At 47.2% G+C, this 14,027-nt stretch overlaps 1 protein-coding gene across 1 annotated transcript in view; it reads right to left on the reverse strand.

Moving 5' to 3' along the window:
* Window positions 1-13,620, reverse strand: part of smo (smoothened, frizzled class receptor) — a 129,191-nt gene extending 115,571 nt beyond the window's left edge. The window contains exons 1-4 of the mRNA XM_065432057.2: window positions 12,266-13,620; window positions 8,985-9,218; window positions 7,066-7,275; window positions 4,101-4,273 (exon numbers count right to left, since the gene is read on the reverse strand). Coding sequence (XP_065288129.1) covers window positions 4,101-4,273; window positions 7,066-7,275; window positions 8,985-9,218; window positions 12,266-12,748 — 1,100 coding nt within the window. The 5' untranslated portion in view covers window positions 12,749-13,620. The remainder of the gene's footprint in view (window positions 1-4,100; window positions 4,274-7,065; window positions 7,276-8,984; window positions 9,219-12,265) is intronic.
* Window positions 13,621-14,027: the final 407 nt, after the last annotated feature.

Here is a 14,027-nt window from a genome sequence, read left to right on the forward strand (position 1 = left end):
CTCGTTGTTACTGCCGCTGATGTCATCGCCTTTGTCTGTGTCGTGACAACGATCACTCTGTTGGAGATTCTATACAGAACGAGGCAGCGCTATCTATACTCAGAAACTCCTCCATCGAAGCGCCATATATTTTATCGCGAGTAGTGACGTGCTCCAAGAGTTCGGTATGTCAGCGGCTGCTACCATGTTGGTTTCACACATGCGCGGGTTCGCTTCGGTGTACATAGCGCGCCGTTTCTGTTGATCAGCGTGGTCACTGGTTCTAGCCTTCATGATCGTGGTGCTCGCGGTTTTCAGAATCGTCGATATCATCGACTGCCGAGCTCATACTTTGAGTCTTGCAAAATTTCGAGCTTCGTCTCAGGTGACACAGCTTTGCGCTTTGTCGACACACCTACCGCTACTTCCGCGGCACATTTCGGTGCTCGCTGAGGAAGAGAGGGAGATAGCAGAAAGGGAGCGCGGGCGTTGTTTGCTTTTTGCATTCTTTCTCTTCTCTCTGGACGCTCGCCGGCGAGGCTGGCGCCATCTTGTGGCTCGCTGCGCTAACTTGCGATGCTCTCCATGGATTTCGCAATCGGTGGGCTAGCGAGATGCGCTGCTCAGATAGTGGCAGATACGAACTCGCGCAGGCAAACTTTTCACCCTGTCTCAATAAAGGGGAACTTAGCAACGTAAATTTCACAATTATTCTGTGTGAAAAACGCCACCCAAAAGGCAGAATTTCGATCTTTATATGTGATATGTGGTGAATACCATATTGTTATTACAGTCGCCGACCGATTTTCCGGACTCCAAAAATTCGGACATGCCCGATTATTCGGTCAGCTTCGCAGCACCGCCATTCTCCCCATAGACCATAATGTATAACAACTGCCGAAAGTTCAAACGCCTTGCAACCCCTCGTCTGATTTTTCGGACACTCCTTGAGCCAACTCGATCGAGGGCATCATGCACCGACTCTGACCGCGGCGCATAATTCGACTTGCTGAACGCCATTTTTCTTTTGAACAGAGCCTCCTTGCTGCCCCACGATGTGGCGCTACTGGAAATCCACGCTCATCATCTTCGTTTCTGCCTGGTTCGATAGAGTGGTCGTACAGCAGTTCCGGTTTCAGCTTAGTAAGCCATGTCAAGACAATCCAGCAGCTTTCTTTCGCGCACGACGCTGCGAGCAGCACGTTTTTCGTTTGTGCGACTGGTGTCGGCACGGTGGTGTTTGCTTTGAGTGCTGTATCGAGGTTTCGGTGATCCAACGCGGCGTACGGAAACATCGCGTCAAGTGTCTAATGGCGCCGACAGTGCCCGCGCAGACTGCGCTGGGGAATGCCGGCAAGCAGGTGCCGGGAAACTTAAGATTTGTTGCCTTCCGATGTGCTCCCTACTGACGCGGAAAATATTCTGCCGAGACTTGCGCAGTGGTTGCATTGCGATTCCGGACACCGTCTCATTCGACAGTTTCACAGGTGCTGACACTGCTGTACTGACACTGCTGTACTGACATGCGCATAACTCGACGACGGCGAGATCGTTAGTCAGGTTTCTGCTGCTCCGCCGGACGACGACTCCGAGTCGGAAGATGACGCACCATGTGCTACGCTGCCGTCGCATGCGGAGCGTGCACAAGCAGTGACTGTGCTTTCAGCCGCCTATAGTGACCGTACGACCCTCTCCGAGATTCAGGCTTATCTGATTGCGCGTAAACGGAACAGCGTGCTACGGCGCACTCACGATTTCTTCAAGCCTACTGCCGAGCTCGATTAAGTGCGTGGAAATAAAGGATTTCATTTTTTTTTTCTTAATCTGCTTTTTCGGACACCTGTTTATTCGGACATTTCCGCAGTCCCGGTGAGGTCCGAATAAACGGTCGGCGACTGTATATGTTTTTTTTCTCATAGCCCTAATGTATAAGTTGATACTCTGGAGTCTATTCATCGTTATAACAGATATCATTATTTGTGGTATCGTTATAAGTGGACTGCACGGTAAACAAAAAGTTCGAATTAGGCGCATTCTAATTAACAAAATTCGCCTGTAATTGCTCTATCCCATAGGGAGCAGAGTGACATGAAGTGAAGTTTATCCTTGAGGTCGACAGCTGCAAGCAGTGAAACTCAACCTTAAACACATGCGCATTAGAAAGATTGTCATTTGAACTGTTCTAAAGGTATATTCGGCAATATCATGATGCAACTGTCTTCTCTCTTCTTCATTTCAGCTAAAAAAACTTCGAAATTTTCACCACGTCAGGATGAAGGATGCTGTGTCTTTTAGCAAAGGCTGCTTTAAGGTGTCGGTGTCCACAAATGCAGACGCCAATCTTGAGTGTTGCGGGAAAACACTGTTTTGCTCATTGCACTGATAAAAACAATTATTTGAATTTATGGAACTCTACTTTATTAAAAAAATAAGAAAATTTTGCTCGGCATTTTTTCAGAGAGACACACTAAAGAAAAGGATCGAATACTTACGGCCTCAATTCACAGAACATCACAACATCCATTTTCCAGCGCTTTTCAAAAACATTTCAGTCACCTTCCTGAAGTTGCCACTGCTTATCCATTTGACAAACCCAAGGGATGCTTCCCAGCATTCTCCAAACTGCCTTTCTTGTTGCACCTTTTATATAGGAGGTGGTTGAAGCTGGAACCTACAAATGTAGGTACGGCACATCAAGGGGATAGATACAGTCGCCGACCGTTTATTCGGACCTCACGGGGACTGCGAAAATGTCCGAATAAACAGGTGTCCGAAAAAGCAGATTAAGAAAAAAAAAAAGGAATCCTTTATTTCCATGCACTTATTCGGGCTTGGCAGTAGGCTTGGAAGAAATCGTAAATGCGCCGTTGCACGCTGTTCCGTTTACACGCAATCAGATAAGCCTGAATCTCGGAGAGGGTCGTACGGTCACTATTAGCGGAAGCACAGTCACTGCTTGTACTACACGCTCCGCATGCGACGGCAGCGTAGCACATGGTGCGTCATCTCCGGCGGTGCAGCAGAAACCTGACGAATGATCTTGCCGTCGTCGAGTTCTGCGCATGTCAATACAGCAGTGTCAGCACCTATGAAACTGTCAAATGAGACGGTGTCCGGAATCGCAATGCAACCACTGCGCAGGTCTCGGCAGAACATTTTCCGCATCAGTAGGGAGCACATCGGAAGGCGACAAGTCTTAGGCCTCCCGGCACCCGCTTGCCGGCATTCCCCAGCGCAGTCTGCGCGGGCACTGTCGGCGCCATATGACCTTTGACGCGATGTTTACGTATGCCGCGTTGGCTCACCGAAACCTCGACACAGCACACAAAGCAAATACCACCGTGCCGACACCAGTCGCACAAACGAAAAACGCGGCCTGCACGCAGCGTCAGTGAAGAAACAAATCAACTGCTGGATTGTCTTGACATGGCTTACTAAGCTGAAACCGGAACTGCTGCAGAGCCACTATATCTAACCAGGCAGAAACGATGATGATGAGCGGGATTTCCAGTAGCGCCACTTCGTGGGGCAGCAAGGAAGCTCCGTTCAAAACAAAAATGGCGTTCAGCAAGTCGAACCATGCACCGGTCAGAGTTGGTGCATGGTGCTCTCGACCGAGTTGGCTCAAGGAGTGTCCGAAAAATCAGACGAGAGGTTGCAAGGTGTCCGAACTTTCGGCAGTTGTTATACATTATGGTCTATGGGGAGAATGGCGGTGCCGCGAGGCTGACCAAATAATTGGGCATGTCCGAATTTTCGAAGTCCGGAAAATCGGTCGGCGACTGTATATAAATTTAGTTGCAATCCAAAAGATGGCACTTTAAACTTCCATGTTCAAGGTGCTCTTTTCCCAGTCCTTCGTCCCGGTTGCGCTGCCCATCCCCAGGAATATGTTCGCTATGCAAGTTTCATAATGCCATCTGGCATAATATGCATGAGCTTACAACACTAGCCATGCTCATACAAATTGACCCAAGAAACTGTGGCATGAAAAGGTGACAAACAGGATGATGAAAGAAGCACCGATTCCCTGGCATTCGTTTACTAAGTTTCCTGTCCTTATATTTTTGTAGCCAATTTTCCCTAGGCTCATGCCACATCTGGTGAAACTCATTGCATACCTAGGCTCTCCGCTGCGCAGTGTCCCATCTCGGCGGCAAGTAATGTCCTCCCGCGCACCCGGCAGGAACTGTGCCAGCCAGCCAACGCACATCAGCAGCAGGCACAGGTTCATGTAGAACACCATGACGTTCGGGTACTGGCGGGACTCGCTCCACCCAATTAGGAATGTCAGCTGCACAGGGACAAAGAGGTACAGTTAAACCATGCTTGTTACAAAGTCGATAGGACCCAAGAATTACTTTGTTGCATCAAGTTAATCAAACCAAAACAATTCAAAAACTCACACATATAACACAATATTTATTCAAGAGCATGAAAAACATTATTTTTGGTTCTGTCAGCACTTGTTGCACTTACAGAACGCTCAGCATGTCTTCAGGGGCATGGCAAATGTTCTTAACAAGTCAATGCATCCATCACCTGAGCTACGTCACCCAGTATACCTATATTTTCCTTGTATTTTACCATTACAATTAAATTCAATATAATGAAGTCAGTAACGTCAGCACTTTACTTCACTATATTGGAAATCAGTTCCATCGAAAGTTATTAGCAAAATGCAGTTGCCAACATTTTTTTTGTTTTTTTTTTTACACTGAAGGACCCCTTCATAAAAAAAATACAAAACAAAAAAAATGTAATGTCCTAATGATTGGGCAGTCTGAAAAAACTAATCTTAATATAGTAGTGGCACGATTGTTTTGATTCTTCACTTTCTGTAGGGAAGCTGAAGAGTCTGTAGAATTCAATAAGACGCTCGTATACGGATGCAGGAGCGTTATAAACCATGCAGGTCAAATTTTGGGCGGGATTTTTCACTTTGGAGCGACGTAATCGGCGGTTTAAGTTGCACTGTCGCTCCGCCCACCATCGAGCGCCGCGCGCTGCTGCTGACATTGATGATGCGAGCGGAGACCAGAAACCGCGGCGCAGTGATGTGAACACTGGTGTTCCGTTCCTTCGCAGTCACTGCTACTGTGCTTGACCGCGCTTGTTTTTGCGTGCGGGCCGTCACTATCTGCTTTGCTCGACCCTGCATTCCTTTGTATGTGTGTATGTAGAGTGGTAGTTGACTTGCGCAGCTTCAACTGAAGTGGTGGGCCGATCACGCCGGCCTTCTGTGCAGCCTACGGTTGCACGAACACCAGCGGCTGCGACGATGTTCCATTGTTCCGCAAGACAAGCTTGCAGCTAAATGGGAGGCTGCTGTGAATCGAAAGAATTTCAAGCACTCAAGAACAACAGTACTGTGCTCTAACCACTTCCGTGACGATGATTACTACCAGAGTTTATCAATAATGCGTGAATGAGTGAGAGTACGACTTGCTGCTGGCAGGCTTTCTAAACACAGTGCAAGAAGGTCGGGGCAACGAACGCACAAAGGCAGGACGGGTGCGGGCGGACGCATGGTAACTGGTCTTGGAAGACCTTACACGAACTTGTCCAAACCTGAATTTTTATTTACTGCTAGCTCCTTCTTGTTAGCACGCTGAACGGAAGGTACATTTTATCTCCCACCCTTGACACAGGTTTCGTCGCAAACTGCTGTTAATTTTCCATTCACATGTGTGTTGTGAAACAGCCTACAAGCAACTACCATAACGCTGTGCAAGTGTAAAGTTTGCATGTGTTTGAAAGCCGGCGTACGCCAGGACGCTGCGCTCCCCCTCTCGCACAGAGAGAAATCGGCTGTCCTATGTAGCCGACGGAATTCGCCACCTTTACGGCTCCGGTTACGAGTAGCGTGCGGATGGCGCTCTGATGAAGGTCACTACACGTGCTACAAGAGCCGCCCGCATGTAAACCGTCTGTGTAGATTGCCGACAGCTTTGGGGCAGCGCACAAATGCCGACGATCGCATCCCTGCTTATGTTCCACGAGGAGGCATGCAGGGACATAAAAGTACAGTCGTTTGTCGAGAAACGAACTCACTGGATCGCTGAATACAGCTTTACAAAAAACATACTCACCAAAGAACATCTCTAACACGAGGTGATGCTAACACTTCGCTTTCATTCACACCGAAAGCACTGCTTGCTACCAGCATCTTTTGCTTCTTGGAGAGGCCGGCTACGTACACGTAGGGGGCAACACCGAACTCCTCAGAGAAACGCAAGCTCTCGAAATTCACCATTACCGTCACACCAAACCACAGCGCCAAACCACCTTGCACTGTGTGCTTCATGTGTGGTGGCAGCGGTTGGTCCAGACGAACACCATTGTTGACGTCACAAGGCGCCCGACCAATCACAGGCGGAAAGGAGGCGCGCGAGCTGCCCCCGAGTCTGCTGCTGCACTTTTCGGCGAAATAAAATCTGTTTGCACTTTCTTTCTCTCAATTTCGATGCGATATTCGAATTCGGAGGGTTGAGAATTATTACGTACAGCTCTTCACTCATTTTTTCTGGAAAACTCTTCAGCGTCCCTTTAAATGAAGGTCCTATAGCTCTAAACTCTAGAAAAAATAGTGACAAGCCTCACAGCACCATAACTAATTTAACTTAATAGCTGTCTACAGCTAGCTTCAGTTCCGTTTCCCAGGAGGATACTGTGCCGTGACACATGACGACACAGTATAAAACCAAAGAGATGCAGTTGATCCTACATCAGCTGACAGAGGTGCAACTGACAAGTGACCTACTAGTTGGATATGAAAGGCCTCAACAATCTTGTTTCTAAGCTGGCCATGGTTACATCAAATTACAGTGGACTCTCTTTAAACGGAACCTGAAGGGACCAGGTAAATTGGTTCTGCTTATCAGGAGTTCCATTTACTGAGAGATAAAGCTGAATACAATTGCATGAATATAAAACTAACAATGAGGATGGTGTTCCGTTTAAGAGGCACTTCTGGCTTAGTGATTTCCGTTTATCGAGATTCCACTGTACCTGCGTTTCTGCCACACTCCCTAGCAGTCCTCATGATGCCAGACAAGGCGCGGCCCCTTTAGTCACAAGACTTACCACTGCAAACAGGCAGGCAACCGTGGCAAGTGCCACAATGACGCCCACAAAGGTGCGCATGCTGGTGCGCTCATCCTCGGTGAGTAGCGGGTGTCGGCAGCCAATGCCACAGCCCTCCACCTCGGGGTACCAGCTTGTCTCGCGCGGCGTCCCCACCAGGGGCTCCAGGCACCGGCTGGTCGTGTTGAACTTGATCTCACGCATGGTGTCCTGAAGGACAACAGGGTTGCAGGCGAGGGTTACAGTGGCAAGTAGACCTAGCCTAAGCTAACCTACCTTTACTTCAACATCATCACTAGCCGAATTTATATTCCCTACCGGCTGAAGGCTTGTCCCAGCACTATCCTGTTACGCCTGTCTTGCATCAGCAAATTAAATACTATGCCTAAAGACATTCTAATCTCATCATTTAACCATTTCACTGTGTTTCCCTTCCCTTGGTACGGTTACCATTTGTACATGGTAGTTGGCAATGGTTCCTAAAGAATCAACGGAAATAGAACAAGAAGTTCAAAAAAAATTTCCCATATAGTACAGCATATTACGATACGAGCGATTTCACAATATAGTTGTAGATGACGAAAGGAATAGTCTGACTGAACAGTCTTGTGGCTTTATAGTAAAATGGGAAATGCAATTCATGTCCTGGCACAGAGAACTACCAAGTACGTCAATGGCTAGGTAAGCCATTCACAGATTTACAAATGAACACATGAACATCAAGGTCTCACTTTTACGATCATTTCGTTGTTGCTGAGTTTTCCTTCAAAAATTCTTTAACATTTCATTTATTTCTCGGGTTTTACGTCCCACAACCAACTTTTCATTATGAGGCACACCATAGTGGGGAACTCCAGATTAATTTCGACGACCTAAGGTTCTTTAATGTGCATCCAACGGACAGCACACGGGCATTTTTGCATTTTGCCCCATCGAAATGCTGCTGCCACGGCCAAGATTTTAACCCGCGAACTCATGCTCAGCAGTGCCAAAGCAACCACAGCAGGTGTTCAAAAATTCTTCAGGTAATGTTCGATTGTAACAAATTCTATTTCTTTCACATTTTTGCGAGGAGGCCCTTTCCCAGCATCTTATCTCGCATGGACAAGCAGAACTGTGTCCTCGTCTTGTTCACAATGTTAAATTGCCGCTCAGTCTGCATTGCTCTGTGGCATCAACATAATACCCAGCGTCACTTTGGTTGAGCACTACATTAAAAATACTTGAAGATATTTTTCACGCTCGCACTCCTTGCTTAAAGCCATGACAAGCAGTAGGCCTATGCAACGCCTGAGTGGATGACACCACGGAGAACAATGGAAAGTCTAGTGTTGCTAGTTGCAGGATGTAGCATTCGCTTGCTAGCTTAATGAGACTAGGGCCACTAGGGCACTCAACAACCCCATCAGTGTAAGGAGCTGTGTTGTGGTTAATGAAATACTGCATGTATAGTGTTTCCCTACTACTTTCTTAACAATGCTATGCGCCATAAACTTCCATGCTGGATTGGATTAGATTCTTTTTGCCAATGTGGCCTGACAAGGCGCTGGGCGCAGGTAGACACTGGCCACAACAGCAATTTGCAGGAGATTTTCCTGTCAGCAGTACAATCGTAAGAAATGGTCCAAATGGCAGCAAGTACAGTTGACAATCTTCAAATCTAAACTCACAGATAAAATCCATCCACTATTTAGACATGTTTGACTCTACATTACCAAGTAATTACTAGTGCTGGTGCCACACATTCAACCTCATTAGACAAACACTTTATTCCAATATAACTAATGACAACCTCAAAAAATTATCGATACAGTAGACAAGTGTCGTACCAAGTGATAACAGTCATAATCTGGTGAAAAACTGTCCCCGGCAAAAAGCAATACAATGTACATGTATGTATATGAGCCTCCAAGGCAAACCTTGCATCCAGACGCAAAAGTGCCTCCCTGCTGGCATCGGAGAAAGAAGGGCCACCGGTCAGAGTCAAGAGCGGTGATTCGACAAAATGCGCGCACCAGGCGGCAAGTTTCGTGGCTCGGTAGCGTGACCAGGCCATCCACACAGCGGGGGCGGTACACGGCACACAGCAGGGGCTGCACCACAGCCCAGCACCGAGGAATTTGACGCAGACCATACCACAGGTCCAGACGCTCCTGCACACAGAACACCAAAAGGATCGTGAATTAGATCCTCCTTGTCAACATTCCTGCACACAGCAGTAAAAGGGCAAAGGATCACCTAGGTCATCCCAATCGCTACATCATCCAGAAATGGACTGTAGAAACCAGCGAGGCTGGGGCAATAGATGTCTTTGTAGGTGGAAATATATCAGTGTCCCTGTGCTTCGAGTTGTCAGTTAATTCAGCATCACCTTGATTTCCGCTAGCCTCCTGATTCGCTCAGATGGTTAAGTGACTGCCCCAGCAAGGCATTGGTCTCGAGTTTTATCTCCAGAGCAAGACGAATTTTTAAACAGCGAAGTTTTCATTCTGAGAAACACATATGGGTCTCCTTTGTAGCTTCGAGCAACATTCGGATGGATGGCAATTTTTCTCCCTTTATGAACATTCCTGACTGTTGCCTACTTGCAGAGAACTAATTTTCCATAATAGAGAGGACGAACACAGGCCACAAAGGTTAGCAGAGTTTTATCACTTGCACCTTCTATGGACAAGAACATTCCCATGTGGGGGCTAAGATGTTGCTCCCCTGTTAGCTTTGGCCTGCTGTGCCGAGGCAGAGGCTATGGCATTCACTTGTTAAGCACAAGTTGGTGGGTTCACAGTTGCCACATTTTAATCATGGTGAAATGTAAGAATGCTTATGTACTCTCATTGGCACGTGTACTAGTTCGTCTTTATTGGGTGACCGCGTTTCACTGTCTAACAAATGTTATCGCTCAGCACAGGACATGCCCGTATTTATCGGAAGTTTCTTGAATGTTATCAAAACCACGGGAAGCAACCCGGTGGCTGAAGTGGATCATCATGGTTCATGTCACTCTTGCGAATTTCTGTTAAACGAACTAAGATGTAAATGCAAAAAGAAGAAAAAGAAAGAAAGAACCAGCAGCGGCATTCGCAAAAATTCACAATAAAGCGACAACTGCATAAAAATGCGTGAACGGATTCCTGCTGTTGTAAATAGGTTTAATAGTCGTTTAGCTTGTCTCACTCCAAAACAAACGCGCAGTGGTTGTGTCAAATCTAGCTTCGTAAGCGTTCTTTGCTGGAGCTTTGTACACACTGTGCTTTTTGTTGTGCATTAATAAGTCAATTTGCAGTTTCTTTCCGCGCCAAGATCATGACGTGACTGCTGCAACCAGGCTCATTCATACCGATGTTTTCTCGCACTTAGAATATCAGAACTAAGGCTCGAGTGCACCACAGCATACGTCAAGTATTTGGAAATTACCATATCTCTCGTGCATGGTAGCAATAATTTGTTCAGTCTTCATGTTTAGTCTCAGCTGATTGCTCTCTATTATGTTTCAGTGGTGATGACCTCTCACATTCAAGCCCGAATGACAATACCAGGATATGCTCGAGGAGCTTTGTCAACGGAGAAAAAATCACTTACCTGCCAATTTGCCAAAAGCTCTACAAATCTGAGATGCAAAGCACGTTGCAAGTAATGAAGCAATAAATGACAGCTGAAAAATGCCTGTGGCTGTATTTACTCACTTAAGTGGTATAAAACAATGATTTGTTAACTTACTTCAATATCAACTTCAATATCGTAAGCATGCTTGCTTTGTTTTGACAAACACTTCGCCACCTGCAGTGGTTGCTTAGTGGCTATGGTGTTGGGCTGCTAAGCATGGAGGTCGCGGGATCATATCTCGGTCGCAGCAGCCGCATTTTGATGGTGACAAAATGCCAAAACACCCATGTACTAGTGACACTGATGTGAGTGGACATTAGTGACTGGGCGTTAGAGAACCCAGGTGGTCCAAATTACTCTGGATTCCCCCACTATGGCGTGCTTCCTAATCAGATAGTGGTTCTGGCACGTAAAACCCCGTAATTTTTTAAAGTTTAATTTAAGCACTTCACTGCGATGTCCACGCTGTTTACTTCTTTGACACAATATTTATGGTTACAGTCATAAAGTTGGCATCCTTTCTCAAGCATCGGTGGCCAAAAATGGGCCTCGATATTTCTGATTGCCTAAAATTTAGACCGAAATTTAGAACTACTGACATGTTCTAAATGAGCACTGCAAAAGCATGCCTTCATAGAAGTGGTCGCCTCAATGTTTCGCGGTACTGACACAGTAGCATTGATGGCTGAGCCGATCACTGCGCCGCCTGACCTTTGAAGGTAGCCTAAACACCCAATAGGGTGCAACCTTCTCAAGAGTGTTTTTGGAAAGCTGGTCATGAAGCTGCCATTTATTCTTCAAGAGCTTGCTTGCAACCAAGCTCTAAAAATATGGATAGGCCATGTGTGCAGTGCTTTTAGTGACAATTAGTGATTGTGTGTTTAAAAATTGTCTGGGATAGCTGGCTGTCTTTTCTTCATTTATCAGTACAAGTGTGGCACCCAATTATACCAAAATAAATATTCCTGCTATAAATACATGTTTTTCATTTGACTTTTTGATATTTGATTAGAATTCAACATCTATTATTTGTATTCGAAGAATTTAGTATTTGCCCACCTCTGGCTATGTTAAATGTCAGTTGCTCTCTGCATTGATAAATTTGAACAGCAGAGCTCAAGATTTTCATTTTCCATGCTTTACTGCACCTTCTGTCAGTTGTGAAAGCATGCCACACGGCATTACTCGAGTAACATATCTGTAAAACAGCCTTCCTTTCTACCGAGGACTTGTTCGTTTCTTTTTTTTTTTTCCATGGTAACTTCTATCTTCTTGTACCTTCTTGTACTATCTTGTAAAAGAATTTAGTGCGATGCAGCACTGACGACCGCCCTTTATTTCAATACGAATGTTTCCTAGCGCAACGGACATGGACCAACAAGAGTGGACACTCACAGCGCTGAAATGCGAGCGTCTATTCTTTGTCCGTGTATGTCGCGCTTGGAAACTTTGGTAAAGCAACGGCAACTAGCCAAACATTCAACTTTCGTTACTCCTACTGTAACTTGAAGTACCGTTGTCTTTTGCGCAGCGCTAACGACCCATCTGGCAAAACCGCACGACAGAAGCACCGAGAGTCGCTAGAAGGCTCGCTTACCTGTATCTCGAACTGCGATGACGAGTCGTTGGCCAACTCGACGGTGGTGTGGCTGTAGGGCAGGGGAGCCCCGAAGCAGGTGGCGTTGATCAGCGGCTCGCACTTGGCTGGCCTGGCACACTTCTCGGCGCTGGGCCACGCGTGGTGGTCGAGCGGCGTCGCGTGGTGCCGGCTTGCGCCGTGGGCCTTGGCGCCACGACCTTTGTCGGTGACCAGCTGCCGGAATTCATCACCGGCGGCCGAGGAGGCGGTACGTGCCCCGTGCTCGTGATTCAAAGGCAAAGCATCGCTACTAGCGTTCGTCGGGCTAGCCTGGGTTGGAGGAGCGGCGTCTCCGACGACACTGCCGTGCCGTTTCAAACGCGCATCGCTCGAGGCCGCCAGCGAACTCCCGAGCGATCGAAGCTCGCCGCAGACGCTAGACGCGGCAACAGACATCAAAAGCAGCGACAGATGGAGATTGCGAGGCTCGCTGAGCCGCATTGCCACGCTAGCGACGGCACACGGACGTCTCGGAGACGAGTCGAGGAAGTACCGTCGAGGGGCGCGGGTCGACGAGATTCGTCCACTGCTGGAATTTGTCACCGAGTCACGGCACACGGCCGATGGAGCACTCGAAATAGACGGTGACTTGTGAATATTGGGTTAACGCACGGTGACATTGTGGAAGCGCGGAATGCGACTACAAGATGGTAGAGTGGACAGGGTGGGTCCGTCACGAACTTGTGCCGAGGCAAAACAACTGTCCACCCTGTTTCCATTGTCCTTGGCTTACCTCTAGGCACATTACAGTTTATTTACTCGGCTCTTCCTAGTACGGGCGTGGGAGAGCACACCAGAAGCGGCTGAATAGGGCCCGGTCACATGAGAGTGACAACAAACAGACCACACACGTTGTTTGAAACTTGTGTCCCGCTCGTTTCCCCGCGGGAGTGTAGACAATGCAGCTGCGATGTCACGGCACTCGTGCAACAACCATTGTACTCCGTTCACAAATTCTACACTGCGTCATTTAAATTCAGTTTATTCCATGATGTGATGTTTCCACCAGACAAAAATTTCATGGTTTAGTTAGTCACAGTTAGTAAATAGCGCTAGTTTCACAAGACTTGAATGCGTTCATGAGTGAAATACCCCAACAACACCGCGCGCACGATCACTGAGCACACGGCACCAGTAACTCTGATGCTACATTCGAATGTATAGTTTCCGCTGTGCCTACACTAATATTTCATAAATGTGTTTTTCTAATACAACTACTGCTAGTAAAAAAAAATTGCCTAGTATATAAAATGTAATTCTAATATAGTAGTTTTTGTTTGGAAAGCTCTTTGATAAATAAAACTATGCATACTTGAAGCCAACGTTCTTAGGGCCGGCGTTGCGCGTACCCGGTGGTTCTAACGGGTACGTTGCGTTCACCCAAATTACAGTGGCTAGAATAGGGAAGTGTGACGACCGCCGAGCGGCTCATATGGGAGGCGCTGAAGCCCACGGAGAGGGAACCGCGTGGGGGCGCTCGCTCCCGCATACACGTCATGCCCAGACACAGCACAGAACACCGCCTGTTTCGATAGCGTCGTGTGCGCGCACTTTTCGTGTCAAGTGTACGGTCATTATGTTTCAACCATTGACAGGTTCTTGGCACCAAGTACTGGGTTGTTTCGCTTCCAGGGAAAATGTGAAGGCTGCACTGCTTTCGATGATCGTAATGGAAGCCGTGCTGCTTACAGAGAAAGCGGGCCTCATGGTGGATTTTATC

The sequence above is a fragment of the Dermacentor albipictus genome, chromosome 3, assembly GCF_038994185.2.
Source record: "Dermacentor albipictus isolate Rhodes 1998 colony chromosome 3, USDA_Dalb.pri_finalv2, whole genome shotgun sequence".
NCBI lineage: Eukaryota > Metazoa > Arthropoda > Arachnida > Ixodida > Ixodidae > Dermacentor > Dermacentor albipictus.